The sequence below is a fragment of the Choloepus didactylus genome, chromosome 18 (assembly GCF_015220235.1).
Source record: "Choloepus didactylus isolate mChoDid1 chromosome 18, mChoDid1.pri, whole genome shotgun sequence".
NCBI lineage: Eukaryota > Metazoa > Chordata > Mammalia > Pilosa > Megalonychidae > Choloepus > Choloepus didactylus.
Window position 1 is genome coordinate 26,054,306 of NC_051324.1, and position 27,646 is coordinate 26,081,951.

Below are 27,646 nucleotides of genomic sequence, written 5' to 3' on the forward strand. Positions count from 1 at the left end.
AAGCTGGGAGTCCCCTCCCCCCACGGCCCGAGCTGCAAAGCCTCATGGTGCTAGAGAGCAGCTATCTCCGAGCAAGTGAATACAGCTCAGTTGAGCTTCAACTGGGGTTTTAATTAACAAACGTGGACTGCTTGATACAAGCTACAAATCCCCAACAAGCAGACTGAAACTCTGGATGACGACTGGCCTTGGGGAGCTGAGGGGTAGCCGCGGACTAGCCCTGAAGGGGGCTTTCTGTCCCTGTTTTGGCACAGTGGAGAAAGTCTCAGCCATTTTCAATTCCCAGAGCTCTGATCCAGAGAAGGGTGGTGATAGCACAGGCAGAGAGAGACCATTCAAATGCTAATAACCTCTTCCCAGTGGGTCTATCTTCACTAAGAGGAAGGAGGGGGACCCAGCTCCACTATCTGCCTTCCATTCAGAAACACAACCCAGAGCCCGGGGGAAAACAGCCATGGGCCATACCTCCTGACACCAGTCTGACAGGCGCTACCAGCTGGGCAGAAAAGCACAGTGACCTGAGGCCTCACAGGGTTTACCAATTTTCTAAGACACCCTCAGGGAAACCAGATACTGAATAGTTCTTCCTTCTGGCACCAGAGCCCATTTTGCTCTGGGAAAACCTGATTGGGATAATCAAGGAAACCATGCCTAGACAACAGAAAACTACAACCTACACTAAGAAAAATGAAGTTATGGCCCAATCAAAGGAACAAACTTACACTTCAACAGAGATACAGTAATTTAAACAACTAATACTAAGTCAATTCAAAACATTTAGGGAAGATATGGCAAAAGAGATGAACTGTATAATGAAAACACTGGGCATACATAAGGTAGAAATTGAAAGTTCGAAAAACCAACTGGCAGAGTCTATGGAGGTGAAAGGCACAACACAAGATATGAAAGACACAATGGAAACATACAATAGCAGATCTCAAGAAGCAGAAGAAAACACTCAGGAACTGGAGAACAAAGCACCTGAAAGCCTACACACAAAAGAATAGATAGAGAAAAGAATGGAACAATACGAGCAACATCTCCAGGAACTTAGGGACAAAATGAAAAGCAGGAATGTACATGTCATTGGTGTCCCAGAAGAAGAAGAAAAGGGAAAAGGGGCAGAAACAATAATAGAGGAAATAATCAATGAAAATTTCACATCTCTTATAAAAAGACATAAAATTATGGACCCAAGTAGTGCAGTGTACCCCAAACAGAATAGATCTGAATAGGCCTACGCCAAGACATTTAATAATTAGATTATCAAATGTCAAAAACACAGAGAGAATCCTGAAAGCAGCAAGAGAAAAGTGATTCATCACATACAAAGGAAGCTTGATAAGACTATGTGTGGATTTCTGAATAGAAACCATAGAGGCAAGAAGGAAGTGGGGTGAAAAATTTAAGATACTGAAAGAGAAAAACCACCAACCAAGAATCCTGTATCTGGCAAAACTGTCCTTCAAATATGAGGGAGAGCTTAAAATATTCTCAGACAGAGAGACAATGACAGAGTTTGTGAACAAAATACCTGCTCTACAGGAAACACTAAAGGAAGCAGTGCAGACAGAAAGGAAAAGACAGGAGTGAGAGGTTTGGAAGACAATTTTGGGAGATAGTAGCACAGCAATATAAGTACACTGAACAAAGATACTGTGAGTATGGTTGAAAGAGGAAGGTTGGGACCATGTGGGACACCAGAACAAAAGACAAAGGATAAAGACTGGGACCATGTAACTCAGGGAAACCTAGGTTGCTCAACGATTGTAATAAAAGGTACACATATGTTTTTACATGAGGTAGAACAAATGAATGTCAACGTTGCAAGGTGTTAAAAATAAGGTGGGATTGGGGGGAAAATGCAATCAATGCAAACTAGAGACTATAATTAGCAGAAACATTTTATTATGCTTCCTTTAATATAGCAAGGGCAATACACCAAAGCTAAATGCATATGGGGGGGGCAAATAGGGGAAGGGTATGGGACCCCTGGCCTTGGTGATGTTGTCTGACTCTTTATTCCACTTTAGGTTAATGCTATCTTTTGTTTTGCTGCTTTCTAGCTGTCATGTTTTTTTTTTTTTTGTTTGTTTGTTTTTTTTTTTTGTCTCTCTGCCTTCTTTGACTCTTCTTTCTACTTTGTGGAAGAAATGCAGATGTCCTTATATAGATAGTGGCGATGGTGCTGAATACATAAATATGTGACTATACAGGGAACCAATGATTGTTTACTTAGGATGGAATGTATGGTGTGTGAACAAAACCATCTTAAAAAAAAGGGTTGGTGAAGAAAGCTTGAGGGCACTATATTGAGTGAAATAAGACAGACACATAAAGGCAAATATTGCAGGGTCTCACTGATATGAAGTAATTATAATATGTGAACTCATAGATATGAAATATAAGTTACCAGGATATAGAATGAGGCTAAAGAATGGGGAGCGGTTGCTTATTATGAGCAGAATGTTCAACTAGGGTGAACCTAAACATTTGAAAATGGACAGGGGTGATGGTAGCATGTTGTGAGAATAAGTAACAGGGCTGAAAGGTGTGTGAAGGTGGTGGAAAGGGTAATCTCAGAGTCACGTATATCACCAGAAGGAAAGTCGGAGGTTAAAAGATGGGAATGTACAAAACAGTGAATCTTGTGGTGGACAATGTCTGTGATTAACTATACAAATATTAGAAATCTCTCTCACAAACTAGAACAAGTGTATGACACTATAACTAGAAGTTAATAATAGAGAGGCATATAGGAAAAAAATATATACCCTCTGCAAACTATATACTACAGTTAGTAGTATTTTAACATTCTTTCATCAACAGTAACAAATGAACTATGCCAAAACTATGAATCAATAATGGGTGGTGGTGGTGGTGGTGGTTAGGGGTACGGGAGGATTTGAGTTTCTTTTTGTTTTTGTCTTTATTTCTTTTCTGGAGTAATGAAAATGTTCTAAAAATTGAAAAAAAAATTAATTGTGTTGATGGATGCACAGCTGTATGATGGTACCATGAGCAATTAACTGTACACTTTGGATCTTTGGATACTTGTATGGTATGTGAACAATCTCAATAAAAATATGTATATAAAAAAAATCAAATGGAACAAACTCCTATTCCAATTGGCTTTTAGAAACAATATTAATACATTAAAGACATGTAAAAAGAAATTCAAAGATTTAAAAAACATTACTCTTATTTATATAATAAATACACAGGCTCCTTAGAAATTTGTTCTGTAAAAGTTGTATCTAAAAGATTTAAAATAGCTTTAACTCTGAGTTACTTACAAGGTAAGTAAAATATCACTCAAACAAATTAAATATTTTTATATCTGGTATATATAATTGAAAAATAAAAGGTGGTCATGTGATTTTCCTATGCAAGATGACTTTTGGACAAATTAGTCTGACTTAGTAGTTGTGAATTTTAAAAAACATTTCCATGTCTTTTTCCTGATTTTATTGCCATGTAAAAATAATGCTAGCATGATATTCAGTTTATACGAGTTTTGGGTTTGTTTTCACACAAAAAGCCTAATTCTTCTTAATTTTTAAAATTTTTTCTACTGGTTTGTCTAAGATTATAAAATCGTAAATTATATTTCTAACTAAATTAGATAAGTGGTAATAGGTAGTGTGCTTCTAAAAAGAAATTAGTTTTTATAATGCTAGAAATCATAAGGACTTCTAATACTAATTTGAGTTAATAAACAGTCTTTGGACACTTGGACAATATACTTTTAATAGATGTAGGTTATGCATTAATATATTATATAAAGAGTGCCATTAATAACCAGTTAAAAAAGATGTTCAAATGCCTTCGGGTTATGAAAAGTACATACACATTTTTTTAAGAATATAAGAGAGTATGTGTGATAGTAGGAAGGTGTGTATGCAAGATAATGGATGCGTTTTTGTTTGCCAAGGGGAAAAAGTGAATTTTGTCTAAAAGTAAAACATTTGTGATTGTGCTAAAATATGAAAGAAGATAACTGAAACCAAATTTGAGGGTATACAATTAAGAGTAGAGGGTCAGAGGGAAGTGAGCTTTATTATACGTATAAATAATGAAATTGAAAGAAGCAACAATATGTGTTAAATTTTTCAAATTTAGCTCAACATTGATAGGTTTATTATTTAAAGGCTTATTAACCCTCTACCGCAAAATGTGACAGGGATGGTAGGAAAAAAAGTAAAGCTAGAATCTTAGTTTTCTTTCTAATAAAATGTCTAAGTTATTTTATGCCCAGATCAGAGAAGCCTCTTTTTAAAACCAAAATATTTTGTTAGCTCTATGGTTTCTGGCATGCTCAAATAAAAAATGAAAAGCTTTTGTTAAAATTCCTAACAACTGTTACTTATAGTTATGCTTTTAAAATATTGCCTTTTAACTATTTATTGCCTTTAAATACTTTTGACTTATATTCATATTTTATCTCCTCTGACAACTCTTTTTTGATATAGCCTTGTCCAAATTCAGAATAATTCAACTATGTTTGAGTTTCTTGGATGGCTACTATATAACAAAAAGCTTTATTCCTGGATCTTATAAAAGGAGAAATACTAAAAATAATTAGATGTTTGATATTCAGCATGTATTTGATTAGTTCAACAGTATAATGAGAGCTATCTTGTTTATTCTTGCTTATAAAAAAATTCAGACTTTCTAAGATATTTATAAATAAGGAAGATAGTATATTATCCAGGTTAAAAGAAAGAGACTCATGTTCAGGTTCACAGATTGCCACAAACTGTCAAAAAATTATAAAACATTCATTTCTAGGTTTAAATACAGTTGTCAATTGGTGACATTCATAGTTTTACAGGATAAATTAAGGGCTTTGGAGATTTGTTTAATGTGTTCACTGTTTCAAGGTAATAGTTGATTAAATCACTATAAATTATTATGCCTCATCCTTTCTAATATTTTTGATTATTATAATAAAAGAAAGAGAGCTCTTTATCTTATCATTCTCTGGTGGTTTCTGTTTTCTCCTTACATTTGCCTAAAGGATACTGCTACAAACTAAAGATCAGGAATTAATACTTCTGTAAGAAACATCACAACAACCCCAGTAAAGGACTGTATCTGGTTTTCCTGACTTGTCATTAGGGAATAAACTCATGGGTACAGTTGATAGCATAAGAGGGACTGAACCAAGTAAGTGACCTAAGATTTTCAGGAATTTTTAAGTTCAGAAGCAGATGACTTTGTAGCAGCAGAAGAGCAACAAAACAAGAACTAACTACCTCAGACTAAATGAACTAAGTAAATTGATTTAATTATGGTTACTGTTCTGTCTTTAATGAATATAAAAACATTCATTTATTTCTTCTTACTATAACGCCAATTCTCAATTTAACAGGCTAAAACCAGAACGAAACGCTTTTTTTTTTTTAATCTTCATTTTATTGAGATATATTCATATACCACGCAGTCATACAAAACAAATCGTACTTTCGATTGTTCACAGTACCATTACATAGTTGTACATTCATCACCCAAATCAATCCCTGACGCCTTCATTAGCACACACACAAGAATAACAAGAATAATAATTAGAGTGAAAAAGAGCAATTGAAGTAAAAAAGAACACTGGGTACCTTTGTCTGTTTGTTTCCTTCCCCTATTCTTCTACTCATCCATCCATAAACTAGACAAAGTGGAGTGTGGTCCTTATGGCTTTCCCAATCCCCTTGTCACCCCTCATAAGCTACATTTTTATACAACTGTCTTCGAGATTCATGGGTTCTGGGTTGTAGTTTGATAGTTTCAGGTATCCACCACCAGCTACCCCAATTCTTTAGAACCTAAAAAGGGTTGTCTAAAGTGTGCGTAAGAGTGCCCACCAGAGTGACCTCTCGGCTCCTTTTGGATTCTCTCTGCCACTGAAGCTTATTTCAATTCCTTTCACATCCCCCTTTTGGTCAAGAAGATGTTCTCCGTCCCACGATGCCAGGTCTACATTCCTCCCCGGGAGTCATATTCCACGTTGCCAGGGAGATTCACTACCCTGGGTGTCTGATCCCACGTAGAGGGGAGAGCAGTGATTTCACCTTTCAAGTTGGCTTAGCTAGAGAGACAGGGCCACATCTGAGCAACAAAGAGGCATTCGGGAGGAGGCTCTTAGGCACAACCATAGGGAGGCCTACCCTCTCCTTTGCAGCAACCGTCTTCCCAAGGGTAAAACCTGTGGTAGAGGGCCCAACCCATCAAACCACCAGTCCCCTATGTCTGTGGTCATGTTAGCAACCATGGAGGTGGGGTAGGCGAATACCCCTGCATTCTCCACAGGCTCCTCAAGGGGGCACTACATCTTTCTTTTTTTCCTTGTTTTTTTTTTTTTTTTAACTTTCCCTTCTTTTTTAAATCAACTGTATGAAAAAAAAGTTAAAAAGAAAACAAACATACAATAAAAGAACATTTCAAAGAGACCATAACAAGGGAGTAAGAAAAAGACAACTAACCTAAGATAACTGCTTAACTTCCAACATGTTCCTACTTTACCCCAAGAAAGTTACCTAATATAGCAACATTTCTGTGAACTCGCTCCTACTATATCCATCAGAAATTAACAGACCATAGTCATTCCTGGGCATCCCCAGAACGTTAAATAGCTTATCTGTTCTTCTTGGATTATTGTTCCCCCTTCCTTAATTGCTCTCTATTGCTAGTTCCCCTACATTCTACATTATAAGCCATTTGTTTTACATTTTTCAAAGTTCACATTAGTGGTAGCATATAATATTTCTCTTTTTGTGCCTGGCTTATTTCGCTCAGCATTATGTCCTCAAGGTTCATTCATGTTGTCATATGTTTCACGAGATCGTTCCTTCTTAGTGCCGCGTAGTATTCCATCGTGTGTATATACCACATTTTATTTATCCACTCATCTGTTGAAGGACATTTGGGTTGTTTCCATCTTTTGGCAATTGTGAATAATGCTGCTATGAACATTGGCGTGCAGATATCTGTTCGTGTCAATGCTTTCCAATCTTCCGGGTATATACCGAGAAGTGCAATCGCTGGATCGAATGGTAGCTCTATATCTAGTTTTCTAAGGAACTGCCAGACTGACTTCCAGAGTGGCTGAACCATTATACAGTCCCACCAACAGTGAATAAGAGTTCCAATTTCTCCACATCCCCTCCAGCATTTGTAGTTTCCTGTTTGTTTAATGGCAGCCATTCTAACCGGTGTTAGATGGTATCTCATTGTGGTCTTAATTTGCATCTCTCTAATAGCTAGTGAAGCTGAACATTTTTTCATGTGTTTCTTGGCCATTTGTATTTCCTCTTCAGAGAACTGTCTTTTCATATCTTTTGCCCATTTTATAATTGGGCCGACTGTACTACTGTCATTGAGTTGTAGGATTTCTTTATATATGCAAGATATCAGTCTTTTGTCAGATACATGGTTTCCAAAAATTTTTTCCCATTGAGTTGGCTGCCTCTTTACCTTTTTGAGAAATTCCTTTGAGGTGCAGAAACTTCTAAGCTTGAGGAGTTCCCATTTATCTATTTTCTCTTTTGTTGCTTGTGCTTTGGGTGTAAAGTCTAGGAAGTGGCCGCCTAATACAAGGTCTTGAAGATGCGAAACACTTTTAAAACGGTAAATTGTTCTAACTAAACCCTCAGAACTGGAACAGAAACCTTAATGTAGATCATAAACTAATAAAGCATCAGGCCAAATTAAAAATAATCTCAAAAAAAAAACATATATTGATAGGCCTTGTCTACAACAAAATGAGAAGGTTAAATATTATGTAAAGAACCTTTACTAAATTCCTGTATTATTACTACATACCTATTCACATAGGTTCAATAAGAATCTGCCTTCTTTCATTGAGCTAAATCTAATTTGGAACTACTGCCATACCTAAAATTTCATTTCATTAGGTAACCCCACTAATATGGAACAAGGATCATGTTTTACATGTAGAACTGATGTCTAAAAGGTCTGCCAGGAAAACATGCTTGGTACTTTCTTGTTCTCGGGCTTAAGAAATTTCAGCTTTAAAGGTAGTAAAGACTATGACTTCCTGGTAGGCCAGGAACATTAATAAACACGGGATCTCAGAGAATGAGGAAACTTTAGAGTTATAAAAGTGCTCCAGGAAAAACTTGGTAGAGATGAATTAGATAGTTCTTTATTCCTAATCTAAATAGAACTAATAAGAGAATAAAATATTTCTGACACATAAAAATAGAAAATCCTCTACAGGGAGAAAGAAATTAACTCTGAGGCCTGAATTTCATGTGGCTCTAGTTTTGTTGACTGTACCAAACAAGGTTTTTATTTATTATCATCTCCTGTTAGGTGTGTAAATACAATTTTCAAATAAAACAAAATATCAAACTAATGATAGATTTCAAATCACTAGTTTGCTAAGCAAGTTATATGGTCAACACTGCCCTTAATTAATGGCAGGAGCCTGACAATAAGGAGAGACTGTAGAAATAAGAACTGTTACTTTGTCTTGTTTCCAATATCACTAAGCACTTCACATACCACAGTAAAAACAAAAAAGAAAATAAAAAATAACCATCAAACAAACCAACCCACTTTGTGCCTTCAGCTAAAACAAAAATAACTCAGTCACTTTGATTGATTCTGGCTCCCCCAAAATAAAATCTTAACCATTTCTCATAAACCTGGATTTTCTAAAAAATCATTTTTGCTCCTAATCTTGGTCATACTGATCCTGAAAAATAGTTATGACCTTTGTGGATTTGATAATCATGTGAGTAAGTTATCTGGTCACCGTGAACAGACCAATGTAAACATAACTTGGCAATTTTCTGGGTTTTTTCTTCCTCTTAAATACCTGTTGTGTTTTTTGTTTTGTGAGCCAGCCTTTCTGAAGTCTGATGTCCTTGTACTTTTGGCAAGTAAAATTTTCTTTTCTTTTCTAAATGCTTCTAGGCTAGTGGCACAGACTTGAAAAATAAACATTCTTTGGAAGAATAAATAAATGAAATGAATTTAAGGTGAAATTTTTAGTATGTCCCAGAAGAGTCTAGTACAGAAATGACATTTGGAAAAGCTATTCTTTCTACAATCCAAAGCTTAAATATTTCCTTATGCAATATAATGAACACTTTTTTTTCAAATAATCTTACATTTTTTTCCCTTCTTAACACGGTGTCAAACTCCTTTCACAAATATCAAGATAAATAAGAAGAGTGGTACAGCTTCTTATCTCTCTCTACCAAGATTCTTATAACATCAAACTTCTGTGTGATGAATGAGCATGATACACATGTAGCTGGAGACTGAGGTTTATTTTTTGAAAACTCATTGTTTACACTGCCCGTCTATTCAAAACTAGGATGGTGCTTACAATACATAAGTTTTTTTCCTTTCATCTTTTCTTTTTATTAGAGAAGCTGTAGGTTTACAGAAAAATCATGCATACAATACAGAGTTCCCATATACCACCCTATTATTAACACCTTGCTTTAGTGTGGTACATTTGTTACAACTCAATTACATTATTTTTACTTCATTTTAAAAATTAAAAAAGAAACAAACACTACTTACTGGATCAAAGACCAACATCCTGCAAAGGAGATGAACAGCTTCATGTGTAGCCTGGCTAGACAGGGTATAAAGTACAGGAAGAGATGGCTATGGGAAAAAAAAAAAGAATGTCAAATATTTAACTGAGTCTTTGTGTAAGTAAATATGTAATACAGCCAAGTTAAGACAAGATAAGTACTCAGCTCAAAAGATGGATTTGTACACATAAGTCTAAACTCAAAATAAGTGGTTTTCCCCTCATTAACAAGTCTTAAAAGCAGCACCTGTCATTGACTTTTTCCACTAATGTTTTATATAGCTTGATTACCACTGGAGATCAACATTAAAAAGGCTCACAAAAATGAAAACTAATCCTGTAAATATGGTGCTTCTGTTACCCTTATACCTTAAATGCCTTTGGCAAAAAGGGAAGACCAAACGTGTATTTATGGGAGAAAAAAGATTTAAACACTTGGCCATGTTCAAAATAAGCACGTGAACAATGCCTTATGGCAACATTATCATAAAATTGCTAAAGTATCAAGCCGAAAGGAGACCACAATCATAGAACACTTCAGAAATTTAGTCTTCTAAGAAAGTCTGCTGCTGCTTTTGCTGGTTCCACCTGAATTGCCTTTAGCACTGATTTCTCAATAATTGTCCTTTGAAAGAGGCAGGCATATCCACATGGTCATATCCAACTCACTTGCACTGAGGCAGGGAGATGGCTTTGATACCTGAGACCTTATAAATCTTCTATTTCACTGGTTGAGGGTCAGGGAACAGAGCAGGTGGATAGCATTATTGCTCTGTCACACAACTATATTCTTTAACATAGGAAACAAAAGAGTAAGGAAGGTGACAAAAAATGTTTGGACACCGGCTTTCTTCTCATGGCTTTGGGAGTAAGGTTGATTCCCCAAGCTCAGAAAGTTCTAAATGTACAGCCAAATTATTTCTGGTTTGATTTTCATGACATTTTATTTTTAAAAAGAAATGAATCCCTTAACAGGGTAAATGATTTTCCCAATGGTTTTTAGAACTGGTTTCTACCCATAACCCTTCTGTGGGCATACTAGTTTGGTGGATAACAACTATGAAAAATCAGCTCAAAGTCAAAGCCTGGGTTTAAAGAAAATGACTTAACTTTAAGGGTACTGACATTTACGAGGCTCTTAAAGCATAGAGGCTGGCCACACACATTTTATCTGGGTCTAATCCCTTCCTATTAGTTCTAAATACTTCAGATGTCCTCTGCTTCCTCAGGGATTTCTTACAAAACTTCCAACTTTTAGGAAATAAATTCAGAGTAGAAAAGCATTTCACAGTTCTCTGGGACTTCCAGTTTGGTACTATTGCCCTAGCTGCTTTGTTATGATTATACTATAGCTCTAGGTTTGTTGGGGAAACTCACAAGAAGAGTTTTCAAAGCATATGTGAACATGGTGAGATCATTTTTACCTGGTCCTGAGCTCTTTTGTAGACAATACCCATCATATCATTTTAAAGTCGGGCATTTACATTTTGTTACTACATCAATATAGTCTATTAATGGGAGAGAAAAGTGTGGTGGTTTATGAGAAAAAGGGAGAGGGAGAGAGACTGATTCATGCTTGGGAGAATTTGACCGTTTGAACAAACACTGTTAAATCATTAATTCCGAAATAAAATTGGAGCAACCCTTATTTGGAAACTCATGTTTCTTGTGGGGACCTTGTATTTTTTAGGTTGCTAGTCTATGAAAATTCAAAATATCACAGAAAGAAAAGTTCCTGCTATATGAGCATTCAGAGGCCAGAAAGAGCAACACTACTGCAACACGAGCAGGTCTCATATTGGTGGGCTCTCAACGACATCTGAGACGAGAGAAGCAGAATACTGAAACTTCTCCTCATATCTCAGTCACAGTCTCAGAAACTTGCTATGACAAATAATAACATTAAGTATTTTATGTATCTGCCTCCTTCCAACAAAAGCCACATAGGAAAATCCAACAAAAACAATGAAAACAAAATACCTCAGAATCATCAGGAGGTAATTATTTACCATACAAAAGTTTTCTTTAAGATCAAGCAGTATAGAGTTAAGATTGGGGTACTAGTTTTTCCTTGCCACTAATTGGACAAATTAACATCTCTGGAGCTCAGTATCCTTAAGTATAAAATGAAGAGGTAGGAGACGGGAGGAGATTTATGGACAAGTCTTAATTCATAACTTAATTTACATGTATTTTCCCCCATAATTTTTTTTTATTGTGTAAGGTGAAATAACTTGATATTCTTGAAAGATTCTGATTCTTGGTTCAATTGTGAATTACTGTCCTCTTTCTCCCTGGCTTGTGCAGGTTGGCAGTCAAACTCTATCAAATGTCTCCCCATGAGCAATTCTTCCCTTTCAGCGCTCAAAATAAATCTATTCCTCGTCCTATTCTTATGTGGTGGTATATTATAGCTTAGAGAAGGGAATGCTGGTATTTGTATTAGAAGACTTGGGTTCAAACTCTAACACTGCCAATACTAGACTTGGGTAAGTTACTTGAACCTTGGCTTTTTCATGTATAAACAGCACCAATACTGACTTCCCTACCTACCATCATTAATAATCTTTTAACATCCACCAAATGTTAGGCCTTGGTCTAGGTGTTGGGCAAACAAAGATGAATAAGACCTGTCCAGTGGATAAGGAAGATATGTAAACAAGTATTTCCAGGGGACACTGAATGGAGGATAGAGAACAAATTAGTAGCCAAAACTTTTAAGACTTGAGGATGACTGGCCATGGGAGGGGGGCTTATGAAAATCAAATGAGTGGATATCAAGACTACTTGAGTTTTAAATATTTTTCTTTTTCCAAATTTCATCTTTCTTTATATAAGTGCACCTTAACACATGCACTAAAAATAAAGCTAGGTTTTATTTCAGCCTATAATGGTCATATTATATGTGTTCACTTTTTCTGCATTTATATGCATGAAAAAAAAATAGGCACAAAGAAAAAGAGGAGTCCATTCATTGAACCAATACCTCTTCGGAAAGGTAACCATTAATAATGTAGTTCCTAGTACTGGCTCCATAGGAAAGATGCAGTGCTAGAGATGCTGCATTTCTAATTCCATTTTCTTTCCCTCTAATTCACCAGTCATTATGGTTGAAACCAGTATGAGTCCAGGATATCCTGAACAGACAAGATGTTTATATTTCTCACCAAGTGCCATAAGATCAATGTACGAGAAAACGGGGATGCTTAGAAATATGACCTAATTATCTCATTTGGAAATAAGTTTTCACCTAATTCCCCCATCATTCACATACATTTCCCCTTTAAAATATACCAGTAATTTTCCATTTGTTCTGCAAGTCTAAGTCACTTAGCAATGTAGGAGTGAGTGGGTGCCAGTGCATTAAGTCAAAAAACAGGAAGGGTTATAAAGAATACTTCTATTAATGACTGTTCTGGTTTGCTAATGCTGCCATTATGCAAAATACCAGAAATGGATTGGCTTTTAGGTTGCAAAGTTGTAGTTCTAAGGCCATAAAAGTGTATAAACAAAGGCATCAACAATAGGCTATCTTCACTGAAGAACACTGATGGTGTCCTGAAAACCTCAGTTAGCTGGGAAGGCAAAGAAACATGGCTGGCATCTGCTCCAGGGTTCTGGCTCCAAGATGGCTTTCTCCCAGGACGTTTCTCTCTAGGCCTCTGGGGGTATTCTCTTAGTTTCTTCCAGGCAAACTCTGGACTAGCAAAAGTCTACTTTCAACGGCTGTCTCCAAAATGACTCTCGGCTGCAGCAGCACTGAGTTTCTTCTGTTTGTCAGCTCTTTTATATGGCGCCAGTGATTTAATTAAGACCCACCCTGAATGGGTGAGGTAACACCTCCATAGAAATTATCCAGTCACAACCAAGCACAATGGCTATGATTAATTTTAAACAAGGATGAGCTTCTGGACTTGGGAAAGAGGCTCTATATATGACATGACAGAGTGCTGGTCACCAGAGTCTACCAGGCCATGCAAGTGTCTTGAGCAGATGCTCCTGTTAGTTTTCATGTAGTGACATGAATATTACATCTTAGTTGGGGGTAAAGAAGTTGTGATCATCAGTCAGCAATATTAACTGGGTACGCACAATGTAAGTGTACTACAGTAAGCACTCTGGGGTGACATAAAAGAAATCCTCACCCCAAAATAAGTTTGGTCTGAATGAGCTCTCTAATACAGTTTTATTCTGTTACACATAAGATATGGTCTTTGTTTGCTAGAGAAGCTTCTGGGAAAGCTTTTGCTTCCCTAATAAAAATGACAGGCATTGCTAGTGTCCTCTCTTTCCTCCATTTTCTTGCTTTGAATGTGGATGTGATTTCTGGACAAGCTACAGCCATTGTGAAACCATGAGGTGATAAGTAAGAAGGCATGAGAGCAGACAAATAGAAAAACTTGGATCTTGAATAACATAATTCAGTTGCTTTACCACCTCCAGATTCCCTACCTCTGGGTTTCTTGATATGAGGACAAAAATGAATTTTTATTTCTTTAAACCAGTGTAAGCAAGATTTTCTATCACTTGTAAACCAAACACATTCCAAACGAATCAGAGATCCTCCAAATATTTGGGGGGGTTGCTGTTTGGGAAATCTCTTTCCAAAAAGATCACTATGCTAGTAGAATGTAGGCCTAGATTGCTGGTTCCAACTTTTCCAATACACAGGGAAACCCTGCCCCATGATGAAGACAACACACAGGAAAACAGAGAAGAGAAGGAAAATCAGATAATCTGGCCATACAATATCATTTGAATACCTGGATCCAGCAGGGCCTGAAGTGAGTTGTAGCTCAAGACTTTTCAGTTATATGAGCCAGTAAGTTCCTCTCTTTTGCTAAAGCCAGTCTGAACTGAGTTTCACTGGAAAGAGTTCTAATACACTACATGGAACTATGTGTACTAAGCAACCAGCCCAAGTAAATTAATTTAAGGCATAATCTGTGACTTTGAGAAGGTAGTAAATTAGGTTCTCCTTCTGAATGTGGATATTTGTATTTTTAAGAAAGTTCTAAATTTTCTTTTCTTCCTCCTTTGTTTTAGAAAGTAATGTAATATTTACTATTTTTAATTTAATTGAAAGTGCTAGGTGCTCACAACTAACACATTTTTAAAATTCAGTTTTATTGAGATATATTCACATACCATACAATCATCCATGGTGTACGATCATCTGTTCACAGTACCATTATATAGCTGTGCATTCATCACCCCAATCTATCTTTGAAAATTTTCCTTATACCAGAAAGAATAAGAATAAAAAATAAAAATAAAAAAGAACACCCAAATCATCATCCCACCCTATTTTTCATTTAGTTTTTGTCCCCACTTACCTACTCATCCATCCATACACTAGATAAAGGGAGTGTGATCCACAGGGTTTTCACAATCACACTGTCACCCCTTGTAATCTACATTGTTATACAATCATTTTCAAGAGTCAAGGCTACTGGACAACTAACACAATTTTAAATTTCTGGGAGAAAAAGGACTCACTTGTCAAGCATGCCCAGAGGAATGTACAGTGACTCTGGTGCAGTAAGTTACATTTTCGAGCAGTGCAGGCAACTCCTCAGGAAGTCTTACTCTTTAGGCCCCTGTTTAGCAACCCCTTGACGCAAAGTATTAATTAACTGGAAACCATTAGCAATAGTTAAAGTTCCTTTAGAGATGGAAGGGTAGCACCAGGGTGTTGGTCTTCATCACTTTTCGTTATTTGCTACCTTTATCCAGGCCAGATTTACTGACCTAAAAATTTTAAAAAAGGAAAATTTATTTTGCTATTTCCTAGAACACATTTTCCATGTGGTATTGTCAATGTTCCTGATGCTGGCATATTAATAGAACATAATAGATCCTGTTAGTTCCTTTTACCATATAAACCTTTCCCTAGGTTAAGACTTACTGAAATTATTTTACAGCTCAAAATTAAATGCAACAGAAAGATTTAACTGTCAGAGAACTATTTAAAATATAAGCATTTCCATCTCTAATTACTAGTTCTGGCTGGTTTCAGAATTTAACACATTTTACCTCATTGCCCTTTACACTCATGAAAACTGAAGCTCTGGAGTCACGTTAGAATTATAAGAGAGGGAACTGCAAGGGAACGCAAGACCTTACCCAAATGTTCTGGTTGGCAACTGGAGAGGAGGAGTGTTAAACTCAAGTCATTTGGGACCATCAATCATATCATTTAAATGCCCAATTTAAAAGGAACCAGGTAAACCCCGAGATAATTAGTTGCCAGGTCTTCCTGTAGAAGCCTTATCTGTTCTCTTAGCTGTTCAATTTGTTTTTAGGAAAATGAATCCCTTTACTTACTCTTCACATCAAGTTGTTTTGTCCATTGGAGATTAGGAAAGTGCTGGTAAGAAAATGCTGCTAAACCAACAGGGTGGAGACAAAAACATTTTGTCTTTCTCAGCAGTGACTGGGCTGGCTGCAAGTAATATTTATCAGTATAAAACTGGCAGTCTCTCTTCATACTTCCTTTACTAATAAGCACATCTGATTCTTTATTAGTGGCGAGAGTGCAATAGCAACAACTTTACATTGCTGACTGGAATAAGAGATACCACATATTTGGGAGGGATATTCTTGATGTACATGTACTAGGTTACAGCACGAAGGTCAAAGTTCCACTCCAGTAATTTTTTTCCATATACATCAGTAAAACAGGAGACACAGAGCCAGGAGTTACTCATTAGCAAAGGTTCTACAAAAATATGTACTTTCTCCTATGGCATTCCGAGTGACCACATTTTATTTGCTTTGATAAATACTTAACATTTTCTTAAGGCCATGACATAAAAAAATAAAACCTACAAGTAATGTTGTTGTTTAAAAATTTTCAATACATTATTCTCTTGGAAGGAAAATCCTATCCAAACAGGTGGTCACCAGATACAGATACCTCCCTTCCCTCACCTGTTTATGAGGACCCCTGAGTATGTGTGCCTTAGCGCCTTCACAAGCCGTCCTCATTGCTTCCAGTGATGGTGTGCCCAACAGATCTGTGATCAAATCCAACTACAAGGAAACACAAAATATAGATGGACGGTAGTCTAATGGTAACAATCTTTTATTACTTCTACATCACAGGCTTAGAGACAAGGACCAAATTTGGGGAAAAAAAAAAAAACAACCAAAAAAACAAAAAAACTTAGGGCAAGTTCCAGATTAACTGAAAGGAGCCCCTACTCTCACTTTCTGGCCTAAAGTTAAAAAAAAATAGAAATTCATATGATAGAAATATAGAAAATAGGTTTTAGCAAGCAGAGCATTTTAAGGCTAGAGTAATTTAGGTGTCTGTATCTGCCTGCCCTGTCTTGATACCACAGCTTCTACAACCCTTGCAGAGGTGAAATGCTCTTCTGCTGATAGCTAATGACTGTTCTTTACCAACAATGAACAGATTCTGTGAATAGATTCTGATGTTTCAAATGGATCCAGGCTCATAAAGAAGCTAATCCATAAATTAGGCAGCTGTGATTTAATAAATACTCAGAACATTAATACCTGAAATAAATTTATATTCTAAGCACAAAATGTAAGTACATTAAGTCACAAAACACATTTTCAAGCCAGAGCCATTGAATTAGACAGAATGTGGACCCTCTAAACAACTGAAGAGTATATCTATACAAACTTTTATAGCAGAATCTGCTGCTAAGTGTCAGTGCATGTAATAAGGCTAACGCTCCCTTTAATATGCTTGCAAGTTACAAAATGAATCTCTCTGTAATCTTCAACTTCATAACTTTCTGAATTTCAAGTGAACCTGAATTTACTAAAAGCAAATTGGGCATAATAATGAATAAGCCAAGGACAAGTGTGCAAAATAGGTTTTTCCCTCAAATACGTATTAGAATTGAAAGCTACTAAAGTCTAAAGTGACATCATACCTGCTGAATGGGACTCTGTGCCTGAAACAATATTCTTCGTCCCAGTAGCTCTGCAAAGATACAGCCGACAGACCAGATGTCAATAGCATTGCTGTAATGACGGCTGCCCATCAGGATTTCCGGAGCCCGATAATACTGAGTAACAACTTCCTGAGTCATGTGACGGGATTCATCTAGTTCTTCCACTCTGGCCAATCCAAAATCACAAATCTAAATAGAAAAGATTATCAAAATACTGTCAAACAGATAAATACATTTACTAATGCAGGAGTAAAGAAAAACAACCTTGACAGACTAAACTTTAAGAAGTTTTCAATCACACAGGTACAGTATATGGGTGTCAATATATGATCTGGTCTTATTTGGAGGAAAGGGAAGAAAAGTCTTCAAACTTCCACGTTTCAATATAAAATGCATATTAAAGGTATTCTTTTAACCTTTAATCTGTTTTCAATTGATAACTAAACCAAGAAACAGCTGGATGCATATTTCTAGGTTTAATGTAGAAACACCCAAGCTATGTGTTTTCAAGGCTACCTCATAGAGGAAAATGTAAGAGAGATATACCTTGGGCACCTCCTGAGCTCAGACTACGTCCATCATCTTTATGGAATATTTGTAGTAAAAGTTCTTAAAGCTGTGGGTTTCAAATTGAGTCCTGCAGAATCCATTTCTGAGGAGGTACTTTAGGGATTCCATAAACATTTTATTCAAACTTCACAGGTATGTATCTATTTAAAATACTAATTCACTCTCAGATGCGTTATATTAAAAATGTAGCACATTGTAGAATGCCTATGTTACTAGATTCATTAATTTCTCCACTTCATAAATATTTCATTGAGCACCTGTGAGTTTCAGACAGTATGCTAGAATCTGGAGACATTAGCAATAAATAAGACTGGTCAATTTCCATGCAGATCTAGGACTAAATCTTTTCTTGCTATTTCTGTTTAATTGAGAAGTATTCTGAGGTTACAAGGTGAGCTGTTAGTAAACACCACCACTACCACCACCAGCAACACTACTTATTATCTCCAGGAGTTAAGATTTTCCCGATAATGGAGAACTAAAACAAAACACAAAAACTGGGCATCCTGAGGATGAGACAAGAATGCTCATATAACCCCTAATTTCAAATTTCATTCATAAAAGCCCAAGTGTTCTCACTGACTAACTTTACAAGTCAATATTATAAATGATGAAGTACCACTTTTTATCTATTTTCTAACCTGAGGGCTCAGTGTAAGATTTTATTTGAAACAAGGGTTTTGGCAGCTTGAAGTTTGAAAACCACTGCTTTAAAGGAAACAAATTTAACCCTAATTTCTGGCAGCCCCCTATTTCTGTCTGAATCTACTTAAAAATGAAGGAAAAATTTATAGACCACACATACTCCCCCCACCCAAAGAAAACCAAAAACACAAACTGTTTACCAAATCCTCCCAAAGGCTGGTGTTCAAATACATAAAACTTAAAAAATTATATTAGTTGGCCATGACTTTTTAGGATGGCTTTTCAAACTAAACCAAACCAAAGGAAAGAACTTAAATTCACTCTCCTATCTCTTTTTTGTATTTATATTAAAGAATCAACCAACAACCCAAAAAACAATATTATAAAGTGAGTACCCTGTTAAACAGATTAGTCTGGCCTGGAGTCATTTTTGACAACATACCACCTGGAAGACAAGCTGAACCCACAATAAGAAGCTTATAGGATTAGATAATAAAAAGATACTGAGATTTCAAGCAAAATTATGCATCCTGTGCTTAATAGGAAAAAAATATTCACAATATGAAAGGACACTAATTTAAAAGAAATGTTTCATCACAATTATCTTTGATGAATCTGCATATTCAAGAAGAGAGAATTAGTGTCCGCAGCCTGGTGGTCAACTCTGGCTTTTTAAATGTAGGCTTGTAAGACAAGTCAAAGGAACAGAGCAAAATTTCAATTTGTTCTGATCTGTATGTTGTTTATTTATAAATGACATTTTTCTTTAGTCACCCATTATGTAGTCAGTGGTTACAATAATACCATAATAGGTTCTACTACAGAAAATCCTTTGTGAACTCTTCCAATCAAAAGCCAAAATAAATTAATTGGCTTAAACTGACATAAGATTGACTTGGTATGATTAAGACAAAGAATTTCTGACTATAAAGGTTCAATTTTTTTTTTTTAGTTTTTAAAAATTAAAATGGTTTATTGAGATAGGTTACAAGTTTTCTTTAAATGGTGAAAAGGCGGTAGGAGGATGAACCTTTAGTGGATCTTAGTGACAGTTTCTCTGTGGAAACAAAATCTGAACCATAACATCATTTGTTTTCCAGGAAACCTAAAAACAGGTTTTTATTTCTCTCGAGTTAAAAAAACAGGACCAGGGCTCTTCAAAGCCATAATGTAGGGAGAATTTTCATTCACAAGCAATACAACCCACCAGCTTTTAAAGAGACTTGGCTCATGGTTTAAAGAAAGCATTTAAAATAAAAAAGAAAATTCATTTATACACTTGACTTCAATGCTTGGTTTAACTGCCAACAAGCTAAGTAATAATGACAGTCTTGATTACTTTTAAAGTAGGCAACATTTATAAAATAGTTCTTTTCCTTTTCAAATATATCAGTTGAAATGTTAAGAATATTTACTGTAGACTGAAGCACAATATAATATTGAAGCCACTCATGAAGTGGAATTTTTAGTTGGTTACACAGAGATAACACAGGTCTAGGAAGACCTTATCTCTAATTTCTTTGGGGAAAAATATTATAAATATCTTTTAATTTAGAGCTTCAGCTAATACATACCTTTGTTGGAAAGAGGTGGGGAAATAGGACTTATGTGGACTTTGCTATTTATGAGCCATTTTTAACAAAAGACTAGATGGGGAGTGAAAGGGAAGAAGTAAAGTGGAAACTGATGACCTGAGATTTTGGGTCAGCTAATTATAATTAATCCTGTAGTAAGCTTCCATTTAGGGGAATAATTGAAGATTGGCTGCTATGTATTGTGAGGAAACACACTTCATAGGTGCTAACAGCCGTTTCTGGCTTATTTTTGATTATGTTTCAGCCTCCCTACTTTGCTATCTCATTGAAACAACAAAAAGAAATGTTGGCTGTACAAAAACACAGTGTTCCTAAAAACTGTAATTCATTCTCATATAAATAGAGCTTGCTGGTCTTGCAATATTTCTCCTGATACACACTTCCCTTAATAATGGAGCAATCTATAAAGAAGTCACCTTCTCTGTTCTTTCTAGTTACACTGTCATTCCAATCTCAATGTTTTTAAAACATATGCAAACTATCATGAAGAAACCAGGAGCCAAGAATACAAATTAGTTCCTATAGCCATGACCAGTGATATTTCTAAAGAAAACGAGGTTCTTTAATTTCATATAATGTCATGCAAATAAATTTAAATATTTCCTTCAAAAAACATGTTGTTCTTAAAACTTGCCTCGAATAATACTAAAAAAAGAAAATAAAAAATTTTTTCAGGTATTTAAATAAACTCAAAATCTACCTTTAGAACACAGTTGCTGTTCACAAGGAGATTCCCTGGCTTAATGTCTCGATGTAAAATGCCAGCTGAATGGAGATATTTCAAACCTGAAATAACAAACAGATTTAATTGCAGATATTCCTTTTTTACTCAACTAATTATTCAGGAAAAACTTTAGAAGGAAACAGAGTAGGTGTTTAAAATTGTTCCCTTATTAATTACATAATGACCATTATTAAAAGCTTGACTTGGTCCCGTCTCAAAAAAATATAATTTTGCTACAGTAAAACAAAATGTCATCAAAATTTTGCACACTCTATAGATAATATCTGTAATTCAAAAGATTATTTAGGTTTAAGTATAGAAACGTTTCTTAAGAGACTGGAGTTACCACTGACCGTACCAACATCTTTGAACTGCTCAACAGTGTAGCTATTGGAGGCCTGCTATTGATTCTCTCAACCCGTGAATCCAAACCTGCTCCAACAAAATAGTTCCCATCAACCAACAGGGAGTCTTTCCCAGGAGACATTTCTAATGACATGACAAAGTTCAGGAGCTTGTCCAGGTTTGTTCATTGTATTCTCCACCAACTGAGAATCAAGAGGGTAATTAATCACTATTTAAACATTTTTGACATCTTAAAAGACTGGGGGTTTTAACACTGCTAGATAAAGGTCACAGCCTCAAGGTTGAATCTTCTTGGAATAAAAAGTAGCAAATGACACTTTTCACAAGTTAGTATTCTTTAATGAGCCATTTTGGAGGATTATTTAGCTGGCCATTTCTATCAGTCTCCTCCAACTGCTTTGGTTTTAAGGGTCATTTTGTTCCTCTCAAGTTGGACTCGGGTATGCCAGCCAAATACTCTAAAAAAGCCCATTTACTGCTGGCTTGCAGGATAGATGTCATTCTATAGGAGATATAGCTATGTTTCAATTTAGCCACATGCTGCTACCCTTTCAAGAACTAGAGGCTGTTTAGTGAACCTTGGTGATAAACTAGCCTTGCTTATTTACCTCCCTAAATTAACCTACTCTACTGCCTAATAAATTAGACGGGGACTTTTCTTGCATCACTGCAAGTAAGAACTATTTGGCCACCCTTAAAAGCATTTAAAATCAAATTTAACAATTATTAAATATTTTGGTCAAAAGAAAAAAGTTTTTAGGGAAGAAAAAAGCCCTGGAAGGAGAGATTAAATCAAAGCAAAACATTTAATTTATACAGTGACACTGCCTTTTTCTTCATAAAGAAAATCTTACCTCGTAAAATCTGATAAAGAAAAACTTTGACATGATCTGAGCTGAGTGGTTGAGGAGAGACGATAATTTTATGTAGGTCACTCTGCATCAATTCTGTGACAACATATCTTAAGGTTTTATGTTAAGGAGAGTTCAGAGAATTTGGTCCCCAATTCCCTCAAAGTAGTTATCGAGTCTAAATAAGTTCTACTCTCAAGGCTGTAAAAGCTTAGGGAAAGAAAGCGTCTACACAGCATGGCAGAGGGTAAGAATTCCAGCTCTCACAAGATAAAACATCGCCAAAATTAAAAGTACTTACGTTTGAAAGTTAGCAGAATTAAACAACCAAATGACTTCCCCATAACAAGCATTATGAAAAACAGGGTAAACATTTTAAAACCGTCTATGAGGAACAGGGTCTCAAGGTCTACTAAGACATGTTACTGGAGTGTCCTTTGAATCCAAATAAGAGGCAGTTGGTGGTCTACCTTAGGCTACCACGGCACCAAGGAAAAGATAACAACCTACCCATGAACTGTGGCTTAAGTTCTTTTATAAATCATGATGTCCTAAAAACATGTAAAGCGGTCAATTCAAATCCAAGACTCTATAATCACAACAATTTAATTCTTTTATTTAACTTTTTATACTTTTATGATATCTGCCTTACTGAATTTCAAGAGTCCAGAAACGCTTTGTACTCTGATGTATCCTTAGGGTTTTGCTCAGTCAACATATGGCAGATGGTTAAAGACTGGGGTTTGGGGAGCCACAGAGATCTGGAATTCAGAATTCTTACATAGCACGAGTGTTAAAAGACATTAAGAAATAATCTTTTTCTGTAACTATAATAGCATAGATTCACATCTTACCCTGCTGCAGTTAGTAACTCAGTAAAAGTTTGAGTGAATTTTATGATTTACATATAGCCTTCCTTAAGACAAGGGAATGGGGATCTTGACTTTAGAAAATTCCTGCCTTAAAATTCTTTTGACACTTTGTAAGAGGTTAGCTTTACTTTCTAAGTAAAAGAAAAAGGGAATGCAGAGGAAGGCAAGACAAAAAATGGTAGAGCTTGTCACCTGGGCTGCAAACTTACTTTGCTTTCTTACATAGTTCCTCAGCTCTTAATTTTCTTCTTCCAGAGAGCTATTACGGAATCTTTTAAAAAGACATGCTGTATAACATGCTGTATAACACCTCTTGTGACAGTTTTGTTCCACAACTAGTCCTGGAAGAAAATAAGGCCATCTCAAGGGGTAACTACAGTCCTGAGAGGTTTAGAATTAAGAAGATTCTGGGACTCTTGTTTCAGCATTTATATGCTCATTTAAAGGGTATATGGTAGGCATACAGAAATAAAGATGAAAAGGAATTTGCCCTCAACTTACAATAAATTTTTAAAAAGTAGTGTTAGGTTTTTTTTTTTTGTATGTTTGTGTGATTTTGGTGTCTTTTTAAAAAATAGTTTTATTGAGATATATTCACATACCCTACAATCATCCATTGTTAGGTTTTGGACCTTACCTTTATAAGCTTTAAAAAGACTCTCACTTTACAGGAAGTGATGATTTTTTGGGGGAGAAGGGCTTTAAAAACACTTATGTTTTACTTGTCAAAAACAAGTGGGAAATGGGACAACTTGGCAGTAGAGAGGATAATTAATAGCATTTGACTCAAACGTTGAAAACTCCCTCCTTGAGACACATTTGTTTTCACATGGCTTCTAAGGCATCAAACTGTTGGCTTTGTTCTCCGTCACTGGCTGCTGCTTTTCAGTCTCCCTAGTTGGCTCTTCTCTATTCCTCTCCAACCACTTAATGTTGAAATGCCCCAAGATTTGGTCTTTGGTTCTCTTCTCAATCCTGCTCTTTCTCTTGGATAACCTCATCCAGTCTTCATCCATATCTTTAAGTAAACAGCTATGATGATGCCTCCCAAATTTATACATACAGTCAGTCTTTCTTCCTTAAGACCAGACTTGTATATCCATTTGTCTACTCATCATCTCTACTTGGATGTCTAAATGACTTCTCAAACAAACACGTCCAAAACTGAATTCTTGATCTTTCACCCACCAAACTCTTTCTAATCTGTCTCTATAAATGTGTTATTTTTAGATATTTCACATAAGTGAAATCATAGAGTATTTGTCCTAATGTGCCTCATTCATTTTACACAGCACAATGTTGTCAAAGTTCACTCATGTTGCAGCATGTCTCAGAACTTCATTCCTTCTTATGACAAAATAATATTGCATTGTATGTATGTGTTCCAGTTTGCTAAAGCTGCCAAAATGCAGAAACAGAAACGGGTTGGTTTTTATAAGGGGGGTTATTAGTTCAAAAAAAAAAACTAAGGCATCAACAAGAGGACACCTTTACTGAAGAAAGGCTGATGGTGTCCGGAAAACCTCTGACAACCTGGGAAGGCATGTGGTTGGCATCTGCTGGTCCTTTGCTCCTGGTTGCATTGTTTTCAGCTTCTGATTCTGGTGGTTTTCTCCTCAGGCATCTGTGGTTCTAACTTAGCTTCTCTGAGGCAAACTCTGGGCTTCATCTCTTAGCTTAGCATCTCCAAATGTCTAGGTCTGTGTTGGCTCTGAGCTTCTTTCTCTCTCTGAGTTCTCTTAAAGGACTCCAGTAAACTAATTACCACCCACCCTGAATGGGTGAGGCTACATCTCCATGGAAATAATCTAATCAAAAGGTCCCACCCACAAATGGGTGGGTCACATCTCCATGGAAACAACCTAATCAAAAGATCCTACCCTCAATGTGTCTGCGCCCGCAAGATTGGATTAAAATCACTTGGCTTTGCAGGGGTACATAATAGATTCAAACCAGCATAGTATGTATTTACTACATTTTGTTTATCTGTTGATGGACTGTTTTGGCTGTTGTGAATGATGCTGCTACGAACATTAGTGTATAATCATCTGTTTGAGTCCCAGTTTTCAATTTCTTTGAGTATATACCCAGAAGTGGAATAGCCAGGTCATATGGTAATTCTATATTTACCTTTTTGAGGAAGTACCAAACTGTTTTCCACAGCAGCTTCACCATTTTACATTCCCTCCAACAATGCATGAGTGTTCCAGTTTCTCCACATCCTCTCCAACAACTACTTCTTATCGAATACAGTTACCACCCTAGTCCAAGACTCCACCGTCTCTTGCTTAGATTTCTACAACATAATTATTTTACTGTTATATTTTTATTTTGTCTATATACTGACATTCACTTTGTTACACAGAAAATGTAAATTTTAAGGTTTTCACATTCTTAGATATGATTTTATCTTAGATTTTATTTTTCAGACTCTTTCCAAGGAAATATATTCTAATTTCATAATGAAAGATAGTGAGTAAATGAGATTTGGCAAATGGAATTTCCTTATAGGACAGTTTTCAGTGACATGTTGGAATTATTCTATAATGTGATACACATCAGTTAAATTATGGCCTTCAGGGTTATAATTTTTATTCTTAATGATTTTTAATTCAACTTTCTCTTATAAAAATTCTCAACACATAGAAAAACTGAAAGAATTAGACCATGACCACCCATATACCTATCACCTAGATTCTACCTGTAACATTTTACCATTATCTGCATTATCACATATCCATCTATCATCCTTTTTCCATCTTATCAATTCATCTTATTGCATGCATTTTACAAGTGATCTTTTAGAATAAAAGCCATGTTCAGAGAGATTCCAAAACGAGCCGAGAGATCACTCTGGTGGGCACTCTTACGCACACTTTAGACAACCTTTTTTAGGTTCTAAAGAATTGGGGTAGCTGGTGGTGGATACCTGAAACTATTAAACTACAACCCAGAACCCATGAATCTCGAAGACAGTTGTATAAAAATGTAGCTTATGAGGGGTGACAGTGGGATTGGGAATGCCATAAGGACCAAACTCCACTTTGTCTAGTTTATGGATCGATGTGTAGAAAAGTAGGGGAAGCAAACAAACAAAGGTACCTAGTGTTCTTTTTTACTTCAATTGCTCTTTTTCACTCTAATTATTATTCTTGTTATTTTTGTGTGTGTGCTAATGAAGGTGTCAGGGATTGATTTAGGTGATGAATGTACAACTATGTAATGGTACTGTAAACAATCGAAAGTACAATTTGTTTTGTATGACTGCGTGGTATGTGAATGTATCTCAATAAAATGATGATTAAAAAAAAAATGATGCAAGGACAAAAGATATCAAATTTCAAAACAATTCAAAAACCTAAAAAAAAATTAAAAAATAAATTTTGCGTAATACAAAACTTATGGAAGAATCTACTTCCTGAATACCTGGAGGTGAGCCAGGTGGAAGGTTACCTCCTTAGCATATTTTTAACATGAATGGAATCATTTGTTTTAGAAGCGGCTATTTTCTAAAAGTGTTATTTACTGTGGTTTTATTTTCAATTATATACTAAATGTCATTTATACTGTTTATTCTTCTTTAAAGTGATTAAAAGGACCCTTGATTTATAAAAAAAAAAAAAAAAAAAAATAAAAGCCATGTTATGTCACTTTTCTGCAAAGGCTTCATATTTCATTTAGAGTAAAAGCCAATGTCTTTAGAGGGCTGTAAATGATCTGGCATAGTCTCTACTGTGATCACCTCTCCTACCACTTTCTTTCTTGCTCACTTCCAGTTTTATGCTATTCTCTGAATATGCTAGACACACTCCCACCTTAAGTCTTTGCTCTAGCTGTTCCCTCTGCCTGGATTGTGCTTCCCCAGACACCTACTTAGCAAATTGCTCTCAACTTCCTTTGTGCTTCTGCTTGAATCTTATCTTTCCAATGAGACCCATCTGGACCACTTTAATACTGTATTCTGCACTGCTCCACTCAGTTGCTAACCTCCTCCCAGTTCTACTTCTTTTTTCCCTTAAGACTTACCATCCCACAGAATTTATGATGTTTTTTGTCTCTCTGCCATTCCAACCCTTTTCTATGACGGCAAGGTTTTTGTCTGTTTTGTTCACAAGTCTATCCCAAACTGCCAACAATGCCTATATATAATAGTTACCTATAAATATTTGTCAAATGAACGAACTCATCTATACTGAGCAACTACTAGGTACCAAACACTCTACTAAGTATTTAAAATATACCATCTCAAATAATTTTCATGGCAACCTAAAGGTAGGTGGTGGTATCCCCAATATATAGATGAGGAAGCTGAGACTAAGAGGGCAAGCAACCTACCTAAGGTTACATAGTAGTAAAGCTTGGATTTTACATTTAAAATTGCTTCAATGGCCCTACATGATTTTGGATTTTATCTTCTTTTCTTCTTCTTCCTCCTCCTCTTTTTTTTTTTTTGTTTAACATTTAAATTTTTTTAAAGAAAATACATTAAATGCTCACTGTGTTCATTATAAAAGAATTCAAGCT

At 35.8% G+C, this 27,646-nt stretch overlaps 1 protein-coding gene across 3 annotated transcripts in view; it reads right to left on the reverse strand.

The window, feature by feature from the left end:
- Nucleotides 1-27,646, reverse strand: part of NLK (nemo like kinase) — a 233,664-nt gene that overhangs the window by 19,783 nt on the left and 186,235 nt on the right. For all 3 annotated transcript variants that reach the window (XR_005212568.1, XR_005212567.1, XM_037808135.1), the window contains exons 4-8: nt 22,254-22,360; nt 21,010-21,095; nt 17,479-17,688; nt 16,502-16,603; nt 9,553-9,639 (exon numbers count right to left, since the gene is read on the reverse strand). Coding sequence is in view for 1 of the 3 variants with exons in the window: in XM_037808135.1 (XP_037664063.1) it covers nt 9,553-9,639; nt 16,502-16,603; nt 17,479-17,688; nt 21,010-21,095; nt 22,254-22,360 (592 nt within the window). In the remaining 2 variants the exon portion in view is untranslated. The remainder of the gene's footprint in view (nt 1-9,552; nt 9,640-16,501; nt 16,604-17,478; nt 17,689-21,009; nt 21,096-22,253; nt 22,361-27,646) is intronic.